This window comes from Carassius gibelio, chromosome A16 (genome assembly GCF_023724105.1).
Source record: "Carassius gibelio isolate Cgi1373 ecotype wild population from Czech Republic chromosome A16, carGib1.2-hapl.c, whole genome shotgun sequence".
In the NCBI taxonomy this organism is placed as follows: Eukaryota; Metazoa; Chordata; class Actinopteri; order Cypriniformes; family Cyprinidae; genus Carassius; species Carassius gibelio.
This window is the reverse complement of record NC_068386.1, coordinates 17367956-17385000: the sequence shown is the minus strand read 5'-3', so window position 1 is coordinate 17385000 and position 17045 is coordinate 17367956. Positions and strand designations below refer to the sequence as shown.

Genomic DNA, 17045 nt, shown 5'->3' with positions numbered 1-17045 from the left:
TCCAAGATGCATAAATGGGGGTTATAAAAGTCTTTTCCTGTCTCAAATGAAGTCTCTGTTTCTCTCTCACGTCTCAGCCTTTTTATTCCCTCCTCCTGTCCTGATGTGTTAAACCCTATTAGAGTTGAAGAGGTCACAGTTACACCACATTTATCTGAGCTGGGCATCCTTTGATCTCTCAGTGGGCCGAATATCCTGTTGGCTGACCCATAAACACCCCAAGGGGTACGTTTGAGTGGACGACGAGAGGAAGAGGGGGGCAACTCTGGCATAGAGGGATGGAATGCGCCTCTTCCCGTCTCTACATGCAGCGGGGCAGAGAGGAGATGGGACGTGCTGGTTATGGAGGCAATTCTGCTCTGATCTGTGTGGCTAACAATGGGAGGAGGGTCTGACACCTTGCTCTTAGTATAACAAGGCATCCCCCCTCACCCCGAAAAGAAGAGAAGGAGAGAGGGATGGGGTTAAAACATCCTCACAATCACTTGTTGGTTAGTTCCTGAACCACAACAACCTACAAACAACCACAAAACCCTCCAGTCTCCCCAAACCCCTTTATCCTGTCTCTGTGTTGTCAGGCCATGGAATCATCTTCAATGATCAAGTTCTATTATTTCTTTCCCCACTCCCTCGTTGAAGCAAACTCATTCTGAAAGTGATTCCAATTAAATTGTTTGTCTGTATCATTATTGCTGTAGCTGTGGCGTGGACTTACTATTCTCGTAAAAACATTAATTATCATCCTCCGTGTGATCCTGAGTTAAGTGTGGAACTTTTTTTGGCTTGTTTAGGCCCATTCACCCCAAGGACGATTACTAACTGTATCGATAAATGTTCCATTTATTAACTGTTTATTACATGTGTCTATCGCTTTAATAGCTTGAGCTCTTTAAATTTGGAGAGATTCCATGGTCTGTCAATGTTTTTTATCATTCATCAGCTGGAAAACTGTCCTGAAGGCATTCTAACTGCATCACTCCTGTGTTATCATTGTAGCTGTGGTGAAGGGGTTTTTACAGTGGCACACACTGTATTAAGGTCCTAGATAACAGAATTTTCACAACTCACATAATGAAAAATAAAAAAAGTATTACTTGGCTGGTCTCCTTAAAGTTGTTTAGAGGTTGGAAACTGGCTGTCATGTTATTAAGTCGAAAAGTTTGTCAGCAAAGACAGAAAGAACGAAAATGAGACATTCTTTTATAAACTGTCAGAGCTTCTTTAATAAATAAACGCTTTATATTTACTCTAGCAGTTTCCTACTCACAGTTTCAAGTCATTATTCGGTTATTATAGGCAGTGTTAATTTCGTTGACGAAGACTATGACGAAAAATATTCGTCAACTAACCTTTTTCACGGACGAAAACTAAATAAAAACTAAATAAAAAGTCAGATATGATGACGAAAAACGTGACGAAATATAACTGACACTTTAGTCAACGAATAAAAATGAGACGAAAATATATGGGCGGGACGAATGGAGAAGAGATCCAATCAGAGCGAATCTTTGAGGGTATGTTGATCTATGCAGAAGCAGCCGAGCCATTATAAAAAGCCGCGGCAAATGCAAGCGCCACAGCTAAACAAACGCAGCAGCAGTTACACAGAAAAGAGAACAAAGATGAGTTTGCAGAAATTCGCACAGTTTCGAGGACGTTTTCATAACAGTTAAGTTGTTTACACAGGGAACTACACTGCGACCTTTTGAAATGCCATTGCGACCCAAATTTTTATGGGGTCGTAAATGTATCACTGATTATTTTTGTACCTACTTATGTGTAATGCTATGTTTTAATATGAGCATTTATTAAAACAGAAATGTGTAAGAATACGTTTTATAACGTGCTCCAAGCATTCAACACATCAAGTTGGCTTCAGCCCCGCGCTTCGGGAAAGTTGAACTGAGCAGAGCAGCTGGTTACTCGCGTAACACTGAACCAAGCTCTCTTTCAGGACGTTTGCGTCCTCCTGCACCTGAACGAACAAATACAAATCGCATTTTAAATAAACATAAGAAAAAGAGCGAGAAGTGAAAGAGCTCAATTCAGCAGCGCGGTGTTCTGGTGTTCAGGGAGCAAGCAGAGACGCGTCTCAAAGTCTTCTTGCTTTTGTACCGACAACAAATACATACTAAATATGTCGAAATACCCGTCTTGGAAAGTGTGTTCGAAAAGGTCTGTAGTTGTGTCTTCAGTGAAAGTAAAGAGTTGGAAAGAAATCGGATGTGTATCTTTATAATGGATGCATTTGTCTCTTAAAGTGACCGCGCCTAATTTACTAGCTCTGCTGTCAGTGTCTTTAATGTATGAAAATGAAAGTAAATCACTCACTGCTCTTGATTAAATTACTTTGTAGTTTTAACAAGAATTTATCCAAAGTCAATCCAAAAATCAGATAGAATAGATTATATTGTTTTACTAGTGACTAAAAAATACAAAAAAAATAAATAAAAATTATTAGGGACCTGAGCATGTTTTGCTTAAGTGTTTCTTTCTTTAATTGCTAATACAACCTTTTCACACCAAAGACTGAACCAAATTAAGCATTGCATCAGAAATTATCAAGATGAATTTGTTGTTCTGACACAGTTTAACCCTGAGTTATTGTCATATTTTATTACCAATTCTAAACTACAGCAGATAAACTGTGATATTGTAAGAAACGTTGAAGGTGTCTGAATACATTTTGGTTTGATTGTGTATTTTATTTTACAGTGAAGACTATGCAGTGCTATTTTAAATGAACAAAAACAAACTTAAAAAATGTAAACTTTGTGTAAATATCACAAATAAAGAAATAGAATGAACATACAATACAAATATAATATAGGTGGTTGTCTATTTCAATAATACTGTACTTCATCTTGAAAGAATGTCATATGCATTGCATATCATTCAGGACGAATGCATATCTTTTTCAGAGAGCATGTATATTTTTCATTGAGAGCAGGCCTTATGTTTATTTTATAAATACCATTCCATAACAGACTGATGGAAACATTTAGTCAAGTCAACTAAGTTGACTTTGTTCTACTAAAAAAAAAAAAAAACTAGACTAAGACTAAAAGACTTAAGACTAGACTAAGACTAAAACTCTTATGATATTTAGTCGACTAAAACTAGACTAAGACTAAAACATTTCAGATGACTAAAATGTGACTAAAACTAAATGGTGTGTTATTCAAAAGACTAAGACTAAGACTAAATCCGAATTTGCTGTCAAAATTAACACTGATTATAGGCCTGTTGACGCCAAGAACCAAAGGAAAAGGCGAAACGAATCGGATTCATTGGACACCCTCTTTTCCTGACTCTATTCCGCTTCTTCTCGGTCATTCTTTGAAGCGCTCTGGTCATTGTATGCGAGGGAAGTCTCCATTTGTTTCTCTCTGAAGTCTGGAGACCCCATGCTGGGTTTTACGACGTTCCTCAACCCCCCCCCCCCCCCCCCCCCCCCCCTTAGATCTGAAAACTCAAGCCACTGTTGTGTCTCTTTCGGCTGGGCAGATGGGGTTTTAATCTGTTCTAATATATTAGGTCAGAAATAAACCACGGTAACCACAGTGTCCTCCCAAAATGTCAGTGCAGTTATTGCAATACAAGGGAACTTTAATAAGGAAAAAAAAAAAAAAACACAGCCAATAAAATAACTATATTAAAAATATTTGTGTAACACTGGTCTTTTGTATTGCTGATATGGCCGTGTAATAAATAAGCACTATGATATTATTTCCCCACAATAATAGCATGTTCAGAGTTTGAGCCACCGCCAGTCTGTCCAATCACAGAGCTCCTGTGAATCACGCGCGCGTGGATCTGGGGTTTATGTCCATCCCCTTCAGCAAAAGCCATTTAGTCAACAGCTGTGTTGAGACAATAGCAGTGAAGATGGATCAGCACTAACTAGCAGATTTGTCTGTGGAGGAAGAAGAGAGATGATGTATTAATGTTTTAAAGCGTCATACGAGGATTATCTCTATTTGCCCTAACAGCTATTCGTTTTCCATTGGAAGTCTAGAAGAAGGAAAAAAAAAACACTTGTGTGAGAAGAAGACCTTTCATATCTATAGAAGAGAGTGCCAGACACTTTGGACAGGGTGTCCTCTGTGTATGCTCTGTGGTGATGAACTTCAGTGGGTTTTGAGCGCGAGAAACTCTCTTTAAATCTCAAACACTGAGGAAAAGTCCTGAAGATGAAGAGAGCAACGGCAGCACTTCAACTCTGTTTGTGTATCTTGGCGGTAAAGGTGAGTTATTATTCTGCTATACAATGTTATATGTTATATGATGTTTTTTTTGTTTTTGTTTTTTTAGTTTGGATGGCCGTAAACACATAACGTTACTTTTCTCTGTTCCATCTTTTCAGTTCCTTTTTTTTTTAAGTGACTGTTAAAGGATCCCAGGGAGTGTTGTAACACTTTTTGCTTTAACGGCTGTAAAGGATGTATTTATCTATTTATTTAAGTTATGTATCACACATTTTTGATGTAGTATTCTACATAGTAAATCTGCTTCGAACTGAAGTACAGTAGAAATCTACAACTTATTAAAGTCATTTAATGTAAAGTACAAGAAGTGTGCTGTTGTTGCAACCTACTCTTTGTAACACGAATAAAAGTTTACTGCGGTAAACCTGATTCAGATGAAACCGCTTTCATTTAGCATTCTTTAAAATATAAAAAAATGAAATAAGTCCGACATAAAAGTTTACTTTCATACTTCAAATGCTTGTTTCTAACTGCTTAAACTGAGGGTGTTACAATTCAACTGTGTTATGAACTGGCATACTAGTCGGTCGGGGATTTTTTTTTTTTTTTTTTTTTGGTACTTGGGTGGATTATATGTTCCTTTTCCTTAGTTTTTAATAAACGCTGGATATTGCATGGCACACAAGTAAAGTAGTCAAAGACAGGAAAACACCCTTTGTCTCTTAGGACACGGAAAGCACAGTTTAGGTGTTTATTATCACACTTATTCAGTGTAATATCCGCCTTTTGTTCACAGCGAGTATAAACTGAGTTTTTTTTTGCTTCCAAATGGAAACATATATCTCATCATGTTTTCCAAATGATAAATTACGCTCCAAGAAATTTGCCCTGCAGATGTCAACACGGAGCCAAACGGCCTTGTGATTTATTCCCATTAAACCGAACACCGAAATAAAAGGCTGCTTTGTCACTCCAAATGAAAACAGTTCATCATAAAACAACTGGTTTGTCTGTTCTGACAGTTACTCACTTGTTACACAAAATGCAAACGATGAACATTTTTGCTTGATGATTCTGCACTCTTTTCAGATCAGTGGTGCCTGATCCAGATCCATGTCTTCTGGTGTGTTCAAACAGCCCCCCCATGTCTGTTGGTTGATAGACAACCACAGCTCAAGTACTGCTGGGGCCCGGGATATTCGGAGCATTGTAATTATCACCATTTTCTCTTGGTCTGTGGAGAGCAAGGGGGTAGAATTTGCAGCTCAGTAATTTGACTTTCCATTTAGCCACATCACTTTATTTCTTTTGGTGGGGGCAGAATCGCGGTTTCCTCTTGAACTCACAAACTCTTTTTTACTTCCCTCTCTCTTGTTCCCTGCTCATTTCGATAGAGAAGCCCGCTGTCTCCGGCGGCAGACTGACACTTTTGTAAATGATCTTGAAGTTCTAAAGGCCCAAGGCCATGTTTAGTCTGCTGTTTCATTCGTTCTGACTCTTTTGTGAAACATAGCTTCTGCTACTGCTGGCTGCAGAGAGATAGCTCAGTCTCAGTGGATGTCAGCTGTGTGTTTGGTTGGTGGGGGTGAGGGGTGAGGGGTCAATCACTGTTGCCTCCTGCATGGGGCTCAGGGATCCTTTCATGTCCTCATCATTCCCTTTCCAAGCTCAATCATGGGCAAAGCGCATATGCTCATTTATTATATTAAACAGCACTGGACTTAAGGCAAGACAACCCGGGCAAGTAGGATTAAACAAAAACCTAAATATAAGTGATTGAAAGATATCATCATACTTCCCTAGTTGACTGATAACATTGTTTTTTGTTATACAATATTATAATGAGATTTTATAATTAAATATGCACTGATCTGCATGCATTTTCCAAAACAGAAACCTGATTATTGAATAAAGCAAAATTCTTGTTTCGTTTTGTTGACATATTAGAGTTTTTACAGGCAGGATTTTGGATATTTTATTTTATTACTCCATAAATCAGAAAAATATTGTCATCAGGAAAAAATCACTTTTAGGAATAAAATCAGGTGAATCATATACAAATACTGCCTTTAATATATATATATATATATATATATATATATATATATATATATATATATATATATATATATATATATATATAGTAATTGAAACTAAGCAAAATATGCCAAAATCTAAAAACTGACCAGAGCATGAAAAAAAAAAAATAGAAATTCTGTGATCCTTCACTCACTTTCCTTCGTTCCAAACCAAACGACCCGTTGTTTCTTCTGTGGATCACACAACACACATTTTGAAATGGGTTTGGACTCTTCTGACTTCCCTTGTATGAACACAAACAGTTGAGACTCTTCAAGACTGTTTGTCCTACATTGTTGGAAGTGGTGAAGAGTAAATGTGGCATCCAGACTGACACTGTCCCCCAGAGGAGGGAACGAGATGTTTGGGTAGATCAAAGACGTTTTGTGTGAAGTGGCTTCATTCAAATGCATGATCTCTCTGCGCTGTGGAATCAGCACTTAGGCGAGAAGTGTCTGTCGTGTTTATGCCCCCCTGCCCTCCCCTCCTCAGAGCTATACATTCCTGACTCTATCCTAATTCTTAAAGGTGAAATATCATTTGTTTGCACTTTGTACATTCTATTTAGCCAGACTTAGATACAAATTATATGGTGAGATACTGTTCAACGGGTTAACAGACGCTCTCGTCCCAGCAGAGATCAGAGAGGCTGTGTGGGTTTTGCTTTGCCTCTTTGGAGGAGCTTTTCATGTTAGGCATCTGTTGGCTCTTGTCCGAGCCCCAGGGGCCATTTGTGAAGCGGAGTGAGTGTGCGAGAGGTAATTTTCCTAAACTTATGCATGTTTAAGATGCCGCAGAACTGACCTCCTCTATCACACCTGCAGAGCTGAGGGGGACGAAACACATCATCACACCCTCCCCTGAGGTCTCCAGCTGCACCGGTGTCCCCACTGATGATGCGTCTGTTTCAAATGGGTGCTAATGCACATAATGTTCCACTTCCATGAACAAGGAGTCTTTTTAAACATCCTTTAATGATGGTCTGCCTCACTCTTTTATGATTTTGTGTTGTTAGTTGTGTGAAAGGGTGTGTTGTTACACTCCATCACTATTATTTACACCCAAATTGGAGTGGTGAAGTCACAAGGACTCTTGAAACTCACTTCAGGCTCTCACAGGAAACACAGTGCAATTAAAATGCCGAAAGTCCATTTAATGCAAAATCACAGGGAAAAGTCTTGTATTTTGTAGAAAAACAAACATGTATACGACTATTTGTACAGTTCTCAGCCTATTCGTACGTGTATGACATTATTTTAGGCCTGATCCGGATTTCAAGCTCAATGTGCAGTGATAGAAGAAAATGTAATCATGACACAGGCGCAATGTTTTCTGTAACATCTGTAGGAGTTTTACTCTCAGTCTCAATATATAACAGAAATATGAAGTATAATATACTTGTCAAAATAAAATACAAAAATGGCATAAAAGACTTTTGAAATTGCTACAGATTGCATGGAATTATTAACATTCATATGAATGTGATGTGTATTTTGCAGGTGACATTTGGTAAGGTCTGCACCAGCGAGCAGTTTACAGAAACAGGAGAATGCTGCAGCATGTGTCCTGCGGGCACTGGTTTGGCAAAGAGCTGTGGTCAGGAAGACACCAAGTGTCAGCCGTGTCAGGATGGTGAGCGTTTTCAAAACATAACCCAAGTTTTCATTTTTAATTTGAATAAATGCCTAGCTTATAGAATATTGTTGTTTTTCCGTATTATTGGTCAAAATGACGACTTTAAATCTCTTCTAGGTGTGTCGTTCTCAGACTCGGAGACTCTTTCAGCTTGTCGTCCTTGCGTCCGCTGCCCCGCCGGGATTCCTGAACTGGCACGCTGCACGCCCACGCAGGACACCCAGTGTGACTGCGGTGACGGTTTCTTCCTGTGGCGGGATGTTAACGGTACAAGTGGGCTGTGTGCGGCCTGTGGCATGTGTGAACATGGAAGCGGAGTGGTTCGGGCTTGTGGGCCGCTGGGAAACACCGTATGTGAGCGGTGCAAACCAGGGACTTACTCAAAGAAGAGGAGTGGAAGGAAACTCTGTGTGCCCTGCTCGCGCTGTAGTGATGACGACGAGGTGGAGATCAGACCCTGCCAGCCGGACTCTGACACCATCTGCATGGGTGAGTGTGACGCTCATTGAGTTTAAGTGAATTCTCTTGAGTGTATGATGGAGCAGCATACAACTGTAGTACGAGTTTATCCAAAACAAAACCAAAATCTTGATAAGGCTGTGATGTAATTACATTTTTGTGCTGTTTGTTTCTAAAACACTCTGTTTATAATTGTACAGTTAAATATTACAATAGTAATATTTCTTATTTCGTTTCATGGTTTTATTCTGTAATAATAAAACATTATTATTAGTAGTATTTATAGTCGTACTGTTAAATAATCAAAATATTTTGGCCAAGTGATGCAGCCCTACAAACAACCTGGAGCTTTTTAAATGAATGAATGAATTAATGAAAATCACATTTTATTATAACTTTTGATTGTAGCTATTTATAGCTTTATTATAGCTTTATTAAAGGGGTGAAATTTAAAAAGGAAACCGTAATTCAGCTTAATTTTTATTTCTTATGAAAAATGATAAATATTTAAAATATTTTCAAAATTTGTCTGTCAAATGAAAGTCATGTCGTCATGCCGTTCAGCCAATACAAAGAAAGTTTAGATAGATAGATAGATAGATATAGATTATTATATACGATTGATTTTAAAACATTTTTAAAATAACAATTAATGTGTACAATATTCAAGGTTTAAAGAGAAATTGTTCATAATACTTTACTCAGTAATTATAAGCTGGTTAAAAAACCCAGATGAATAAAAAGCATACATTTATTTTGCAGAACTTTTTGAACTACAGTTTGAAAAGAAGTTTCTGTATCATTTCTGTGTCTTGGGCCCTTTTCTATGTCTTTGATTTGACACACCTGTTAGTAAATGTGGTTTGCAGTTCCAAACACTGACTGTGTGAACGTAACCCGAGATGCGTGTGTGTCTTGGATGAAGTTTGTGCCAAGCTATATATAATAACATTTATGCATCTGTGTGTGTGTGTAAGGTTAGATTGTTAACATGTGGCAGACACCTGTGATCAGTCTCGCTTTGACTCCAAATGTTCTTCTTATTCTTCAGTGAGCTTAGCAACAATCCAGTCATGATCAGATTAAGAAAATAAACACTTTACATAGATTTTGTCTAATCTCTAAACTATCAAAAGTGCCACTTCTTTTATAGATTTGCCCTGAGGTGTGTTAAATGGGTTTGAAGGTTAACCAGCTGGCTAGTAGCTCACATCCCGCGTCGCCCTCTGTTCACCAGTTAAGGCTGGTTCACACGGCAGGATAATTGGGCCGATTTTAGCCCCGATTCAGCCTTTCCGACAATCTTAGGATGCTCGTAAAATAATCTGATCAAATATTCCTGCCGTGTGTGGTGTGTTAAGACTAATCTCCTCTGCTCGGAAGAATGTCGGGACCGCTCCGATCTCAAATCGGGGATATCCAACATGTTGGATTTATTTTGCCCGATTTCTTCTCGTGTGTGGTGTCCCCCGAGGACAAACAATCACGCAGCCTGTGGACTGTGGCGTGTAGCCAATCAGAAAGCGAGGTGACGAGGCAGTGATAGTACCGGGAAACAAAATCAAAACAGCCGGCGTATATAACAAATACAAATAAAGTCGATGGGCATAACTACATCCACAACTGCAGTCCACCAGAGTACATGGAAACTAATATATGAACGTTTATTTCAACGGTTATTAATCTGTGTAGTACGTAACAACATTTCTATGAGATAAAACAACAACTTATCTCCATATTATGATATAGCAAGTATAGTCCATGCTCGCGTCGTCTCCACCTCTTTGACCATCGCCTTTTCTTATTTTTCTTATGTTTTTTTCCCCGTTAAAAACAAAGCACAAACTATGGCCACTGCATCCTCTTCGTCCGCCATGATTGTTTACTCTAAAGTCACGTTTGATCTCGAGGGATTTTGCGAGATTTCCCGTCTGACCTGGGAATGCTCGGGAGTCAAATCGGTTCGTGTGTGATGTGTTGATATTGCCGTGTGGCTCCACACCACACACGGAACGACCAAAACTGTTAGACCCGTGATTTTTTATCGCCGTGTGTGGGGTCTCTCAGGTTTGGAAAATCTGCCGACAATTTTAAAATCGTCCCGTGTGAACCAGGCCTTAGAGCACTCGACCTGCTGACCTTAGGTCAGGGCAGTCACACGAGTGTTTGATGCACACAGGCAGCCTGTGGGGTGTGTGAGAGAGTGAGTGGACAAAAGAATGCACGCATCTGCGTGATAGTGTGTGTGGGGTGGTCTGCGTGATCTATTTCAGGATGGAGGGTGGGGGGTGAATCCTCTTGACCATTCCACACTGTTCAACATTTCGATCTGGCATTTAGTCTGTCAGCTGTTCCTGCGCCCACTGATGATGTGTTAATCAGACTCACAGCAGATGTGTGTCAGATGTGGGTTTCATGTGAAGGCTAAAGAGAGCATTTCCTTTTTTTTTTTGCAGTCTAGGTGTTTAAGTGCTTCAGGGTGTACTTGAGTATGCTTCATATGTCTAGTCAGAACTAATGTATGTCTAATGAGTTTGAATTTATAAAGCACAACTACATATATATATATATATATATATATATATATATATATATATATAGAGAGAGAGAGAGAGAGAGAGAGAGAGAGAGAGAGAGAGAGAGAGAGAGAGAGAGAGAGAGAGATAAAGTTAGAGATAAACTTTTTTGAAGCTTTGTTTGTGTTTACAGTGTACAATATAACGTGTTCATGTTTCGCGTGTAAAAAATACACAGTATTTTTCACACTATTCACCTATCTGTATACCGCTGTTTTCACTGTCATAAAAACGGGCTGATGACTTCCTTGTTCTATGAAGTCCCTCCTTCAGAAATACGTTACGAGTTCTGATTGTGCCAGCGGTTCCTGTGTTGTGATTCGACAGCAGCTGAGCGCACGCGGCCCTCCTGGAAATGTGATTGGGCTAGTTTTGAGAAGCAAGTGTGCAGGATTTGTTTTGAAAACCTGGCAATCCTGATCTGAACCATATCCGACAGTAAAAGAAGGCACGTGCTGGAGATGTACTCCTAATCACAGGATTAGCATTCGATTTTTTTGCACAGCCCTACCATCTAGTTAAAAAAGCTAAACAGCATTCCCCTTTGTGTAATAAGTTACAGAAACTGTTAAACGCACCAACTTAAATAATGATGACTTAAGTTGACTTAAATAAAAAAGTGCAACAAGACCACGCCCCCTTTTTTGTGTATTCCTGTGGGCGGAGGTTTTAGTGATGTCATTACTGCAGGAGCTAGAGGGATGTAGTCCAAAATGGGTCGTTCGTTGTAGAAGAATTCTGTTAAATAAAATATCTCGCTTGGCGTTGAACTTTGAGCTTTAGAATTTTACAGATATTATTTATACTCTAACAACAACATAACACACGAACTAAAGTTTGAAACATGGGATCACGAAGAACGGGAGCTTTAAATGTTTATAAAGGCAGTTAAAAATGAGCAATTCTGTTACTTTTAAAAAAATTTGCAGTAAAAGACCTCAATGTCCTGGTCCCCCCATCTGGTTCTGAACACCCCCGATGGCCGACTCTGAATGAGGAAACCGAAAGCAGTCCATCACCAGGGTCTGAATCCCCCCGACTCACTCCACAGGACCAAGGGGCTAACAACAACAACAACATCCTTGTCTACGTGTCTGTACTGGCTGCCGTGGTGCTCGGCCTCCTGCTCTACGTCGCCTACAAATGGTGAGATCCTGCAGCCGTTTAAAGAAGAAATATATGATTTAAGAGATTCTACACTTGATTTGCAGACAACATAATGCCATAATGTTTCTGTCAAGGGAATATTATTCTTGTTGTTTATTATTTGATGTGATGTCCAGCTGGAAGTCATGTCAGCAGAAGCAGGCTCTTATGAAAGCACGGGTTGGCGAGCTGAATAATGTCGGGGAAGGAGAGAAATTACACAGCGACAGTGGCGTGTTCCTGGACTCTCACAGCCTTCAGGAAAGCCAGCCTAGCAAAGGTTTGAGAGAACGGCTTAAACACAGATACCATGTCTGGGGCTGGGAATCCATACAGATTTAACAATCATAAGAGTCATTTCTACTATTCTTTTATCTTTTTGAACTGTTCATTTAAAGAACCATCTCATATGCATCATTTCTACCATTCATTCATCATATTTAACTGTCATATGAGTCAATTGTTTTATTAATTTGTCTTTTTTAACTGTTTGTTAAAAGTACCAATTCATAAGAGTCATTTGTACTATTCATCATCTTTTTGAGCTGGTCATTAAAAGAAATGCCAATCTTTTTTAACTGTTCATTAAAATAACTGGCTCAAAAGAGTCATGTGTTCCATTCATTCATATTTTTGAAACGTTCATTGAAAGAACTGGCTCATAAGAGTCATGTGTTCCATTCATTCATATTTTTGAACCGTTCATTGAAAGAACTGGCTCAAAAGAGTCATGTGTTCCATTCATTCATATTTTTGAACCGTTCATTGAAAGAACTGGCTCATAAGAGTCATGTGTTCCATTCATTCATATTTTTGAACCGTTCATTGAAAGAACTGGCTCAAAAGAGTCATGTGTTCCATTCATTCATATTTTGAACCGTTCATTGAAAGAACTGGCTCATAAGAGTCATGTGTTCCATTCATTCATATTTTTGAACCGTTCATTGAAAGAACTGGCTCATAAGAGTCATGTGTTCCATTCATTCATATTTTTGAACCGTTCATTGAAAGAACTGGCTCAAAAGAGTCATGTGTTCCATTCATTCATATTTTTGAACCGTTCATTGAAAGAACTGGCTCATAAGAGTCATTTGTTCCATTCATTCATATTTTTGAACTGTTCATTAAAAGAACTGGCACATAAGAGTCATTTGTTCCATTCATTCATATTTTTGAACTATTCATTAAAAGAACTAGCTCATAATTTTGGGAATCACGCTACCTTGGTCACATTATATGTTTTTGATTCATAAGTGGTTCATAAGTCATTCATTTCAGGAATCTGGCTACATTGGTTGTGCTGTGTGTTTTGATTCACAAAAAAGAGTTGATTCGTACGAGTCATTTGTTTGTGAATTGGACTACACAGATTGCGATGAATGTTTGCAATACATGGATGTATTGGCACTCGTGGTGTACTGTAGGTTTCTTTAGTGTGAATGGTTGATTAGTAATTATTTGTTCACTTTCTCATATTCTTGGCAGGCAGTAAACGAGACAGCAAACAGGACACACGGCTTTATGTGAACCTGCCGCCCCACAGGAAGGATGCGGTAGAGGGGCTTCTCACAGAGGGGGACAATCGAAGCTGGAGACAGCTAGCAGTCGCTCTCGGTTATGAACAGGACCGCGTGGACGTCTTTGGACGGGGCCAGGACCCTATCCACACCCTCTTAACTGATTGGGCCCAAAAGGAAGGCTCCACACTGGGCCTGCTCTGCTCCGCTCTCACACGCATTGAACGGCCGGACATCATCAGCGCCCTCACCGCCCCGTCTCAAGGAGTGTCAGTGGTCTGAATACTTGAATACGTTTCTTAAAGGCGGGGTGAAATGCTCATTTTCACTAAATCTCCTGTTAATCTTAAATACCTATAGAGTAGTACTGCATCCTTCGTATCTCCAAAAAGTCTTTAGTTTTATTATATTTATAAGAGAAAAATAGTCTGTGCCGATTTTTTTCAGAAAAACACAAGCCGCTGGAGGCGTAACGTGTGGGCGGAGCTAAAGAATCACAAGCGCGAGTAGGCTTTTGCGTTGAGAGCGTTTGGAAGTTGTGACATTACCGTGAGGAAAAAAAAAAACATCATCCAAAACAAACCATGGCTAACAGTCAGATTCAGCCGTTTATTTATGATCCAGAATCAGTTCCTGAAGCTGAAACTGAATGAGAGCAGCAGCAGCAATGACTACAGCAGGACGTCTCTATGTGGTATGTACTGAAACTGTATATATTTGCTTATGTAACCCCTCTCTCCCGGGTCCTTTCTGACGCTCCTCGCACTCGCTCCGAGCGGGGCTCGAACCCGGGTCTCCAGCATGGGAGGCGGACGCACTAACAAGGAGTCAGAGATATTTTCAGCAGTTTTACTCACCGCCTGTGGTTCAAACACACGATCGTGACCCTTTTTCATTGGTATTGAATCATCCTTAAAAAATAAACGATGTGCAAATCCGGCATCAAACTGGGCCTTGTTTGTAAAACAAGCATCTTCGAAATGCAGGGAACAAACAAAAACACTTGCACAACTCCGTCGATGCTCTTTAAAAATAAACTCCGTCAACTGGTCCCTTAATGCTGTTTTTTTTTTGGTAATCTGTGCAGGGTTGTCTTGCCCTCACAACCAAAAAAAACACACTTCTTTTGTGACATTTCGCTCTCGCTCGGATCAGTGAATGTCTCTGCTCTGCTATACGGGAGTGTGCGCTCTTCCGGCAGAAGTGCCCTTAGGACCCATATAAGGAAATTCCACTCCATCTAATGTCACACAGACCCATACCCGAAAAAAACTTTACGAAACTTGTGACAAAACGGAAGGAGTATTTCTGGAACAAAAATACTCCTTCAAACGTACAACTTAATTTTTGAAACTATGTCCATGTTTAGCATGGGAATCGAAATCTTTAACAGTGTAAAAAAACTCAGTATGCATGAAATAGCATTTCACCCCCCCTTTAAGCCATCATGAAAGTGAAAGAGACACTAAATCATAAGAGGGGAAGAGCATCAACGGACTCATTTTTGAATGTCTTGCACTAAGAAGAGCAGAATTGGAAGTAACGTTTTTAACGCAAACGTAGCGTTTCACTTACGAATTTAGTTTCAACAGCTTGAGATGTTCCCTCGCCACAGAACATTTTCTGCTCAAGACAGAAGTTTCCTCCAGTATTCATGGGAAGTTTATGCTTCATACGATCCTTTTTGTAGTGTCAATACAAACAGTTTTCTCCGAGACACATCCAATGCTCGACATTTTCATGGGCAGTGTTTTGGGTGGATGTGGTTTCAGCTGCGGTTGGTGTCAAAGACGTGGACATTTCTGCGGCCTCGGGAATGACAGTTTTCCATTTGTGCGGAACGCATCCTAGTGCCAGAGAAAGCATCATGCGTGCGATTTAATCACGCTTTTGTAGTTATATTTCAGTGCTTCTGCCGTTTAAACAATAGTCAACACCGAAGCTGGATAGAGTATTCTACTTGAATCCCGTGGCTTGTCAAGGGCAATGTAACACTGAGGCGTTTTATGGTTTGCAGAGAGGAAAACCACTAAATGTTCAGCACGAGGGAGTTGTGTATTTGGGAATATACAGATAAACGATCAAGTTGCCTGAGCGAGGTCAAGCTGTCTCATTCACACTAGTGCTTGGTTTGCACTTTAACCAACAATGCAACCTAAAAGCAAGGTTATGTTTTTGCAAGTTATATGAGAGGAAATCTGTCTGGTGCCTTTACTTTGAACGCTCAGGTCAGTGCTGTGCTGGTTTACTCTACCATGTATGTATTTTAAGGTTATTCTGTATGTCAGTGATGAGTTATGGGTGAGACTTGATGGTTTCTGTGCCCGAGATGCTACTCATGTTAATAACATTCATGTTATACTGTATTATCTATCACTTATGTTTGTCCTTTTTACTAATGAAATATTGATTTATATCTTTGTATCTTTAAAAAATAAATAATACATCGTGTGAGCAAAGAAATTGTATTTTATGACCCTGAAGATTCATAAAACTGGTGAAACAGGATCTGAACTCAGAATTACAGAAAATATCTCGTATTTCAAAGGCCTTTCCTGCAAGAGTCAAATTTGGAGCCACTGGGACTTATTACGCTCTTGTTGTTGATTCATTCTTTTGATTTACTCAAAATCATACATCTCTTTCCCTTCCTGTACATTTAAGCAACATGCTTTGAAAAAAAAAAAAAATGTGTGCATTAATTTCACGTTGAAAGTGAAGGGTGAAGCTGTTGTGTGTGTTTTTTTTTTTCTGGGCCAATTGCTCAAGTTTGCAAAAGGGAGCGCCGTGAGAAATGTACATCTGTTTGAGAGCCACAACAGTGTTAATGCCAACTCAACACCCAACCAAAAACACCAGTTTATTGGCAGTCCGAATTTTCTGATGTAATGTGTTTTTTGGTGTTTTTTTGCACTTATTAACTAAACGGTTCCAAAAAACACACACTGAAAAAATTGTAACCTCTATAAATTGGTTTCACATCAAAAATGTAATATTGTTGAATTCAACCTTAATACATTTGTTTATAACAGGGCTATACATGTATTTGTGTAACATGTATATTTATATAACTGTCTGTTATATCTGTAACATATAACTTACAGCTGTTATCTTAAAAGTGCTATTTCTACCTGATTTACCTGTTGGTATAAACCAGTTTAGCTCCAACCAATTAAACACACCTGAACCATCTAATTAATGTATTTTACTAGAAACTTCCAGGCAGCTTGAGGCAAGTGGGAGCTAAACTCTGCAGGACATCAGCCGTCCAGGACTGTGTTTGAAGACCCCTGGTTTATACCAACAAAACCAAATATTTAAGGGTTAAATAAGGTAGAAATAGCTATTTTTAAGATAACAGCTGCAAGTTATATTTTACAGATATAAGTTACATACATATGCATGTTCATTATGCTTTTTAAAAA

At 39.2% G+C, this 17045-nt stretch overlaps 1 protein-coding gene across 1 annotated transcript; it reads left to right on the top strand.

Annotated features, from left to right (window-relative positions):
* The first annotated feature begins 3859 nt into the window (after window positions 1-3859).
* Window positions 3860-16108, top strand: LOC128031232 (tumor necrosis factor receptor superfamily member 16). The gene is made up of 6 exons (XM_052619516.1): window positions 3860-4247; window positions 7787-7919; window positions 8040-8411; window positions 11887-12103; window positions 12241-12383; window positions 13589-16108. Exons 1-6 carry the CDS (start codon window positions 4194-4196, stop codon window positions 13900-13902), a joined length of 1233 nt encoding a protein of 410 aa, XP_052475476.1. The 5' UTR covers window positions 3860-4193; the 3' UTR covers window positions 13903-16108.
* Window positions 16109-17045: the final 937 nt, after the last annotated feature.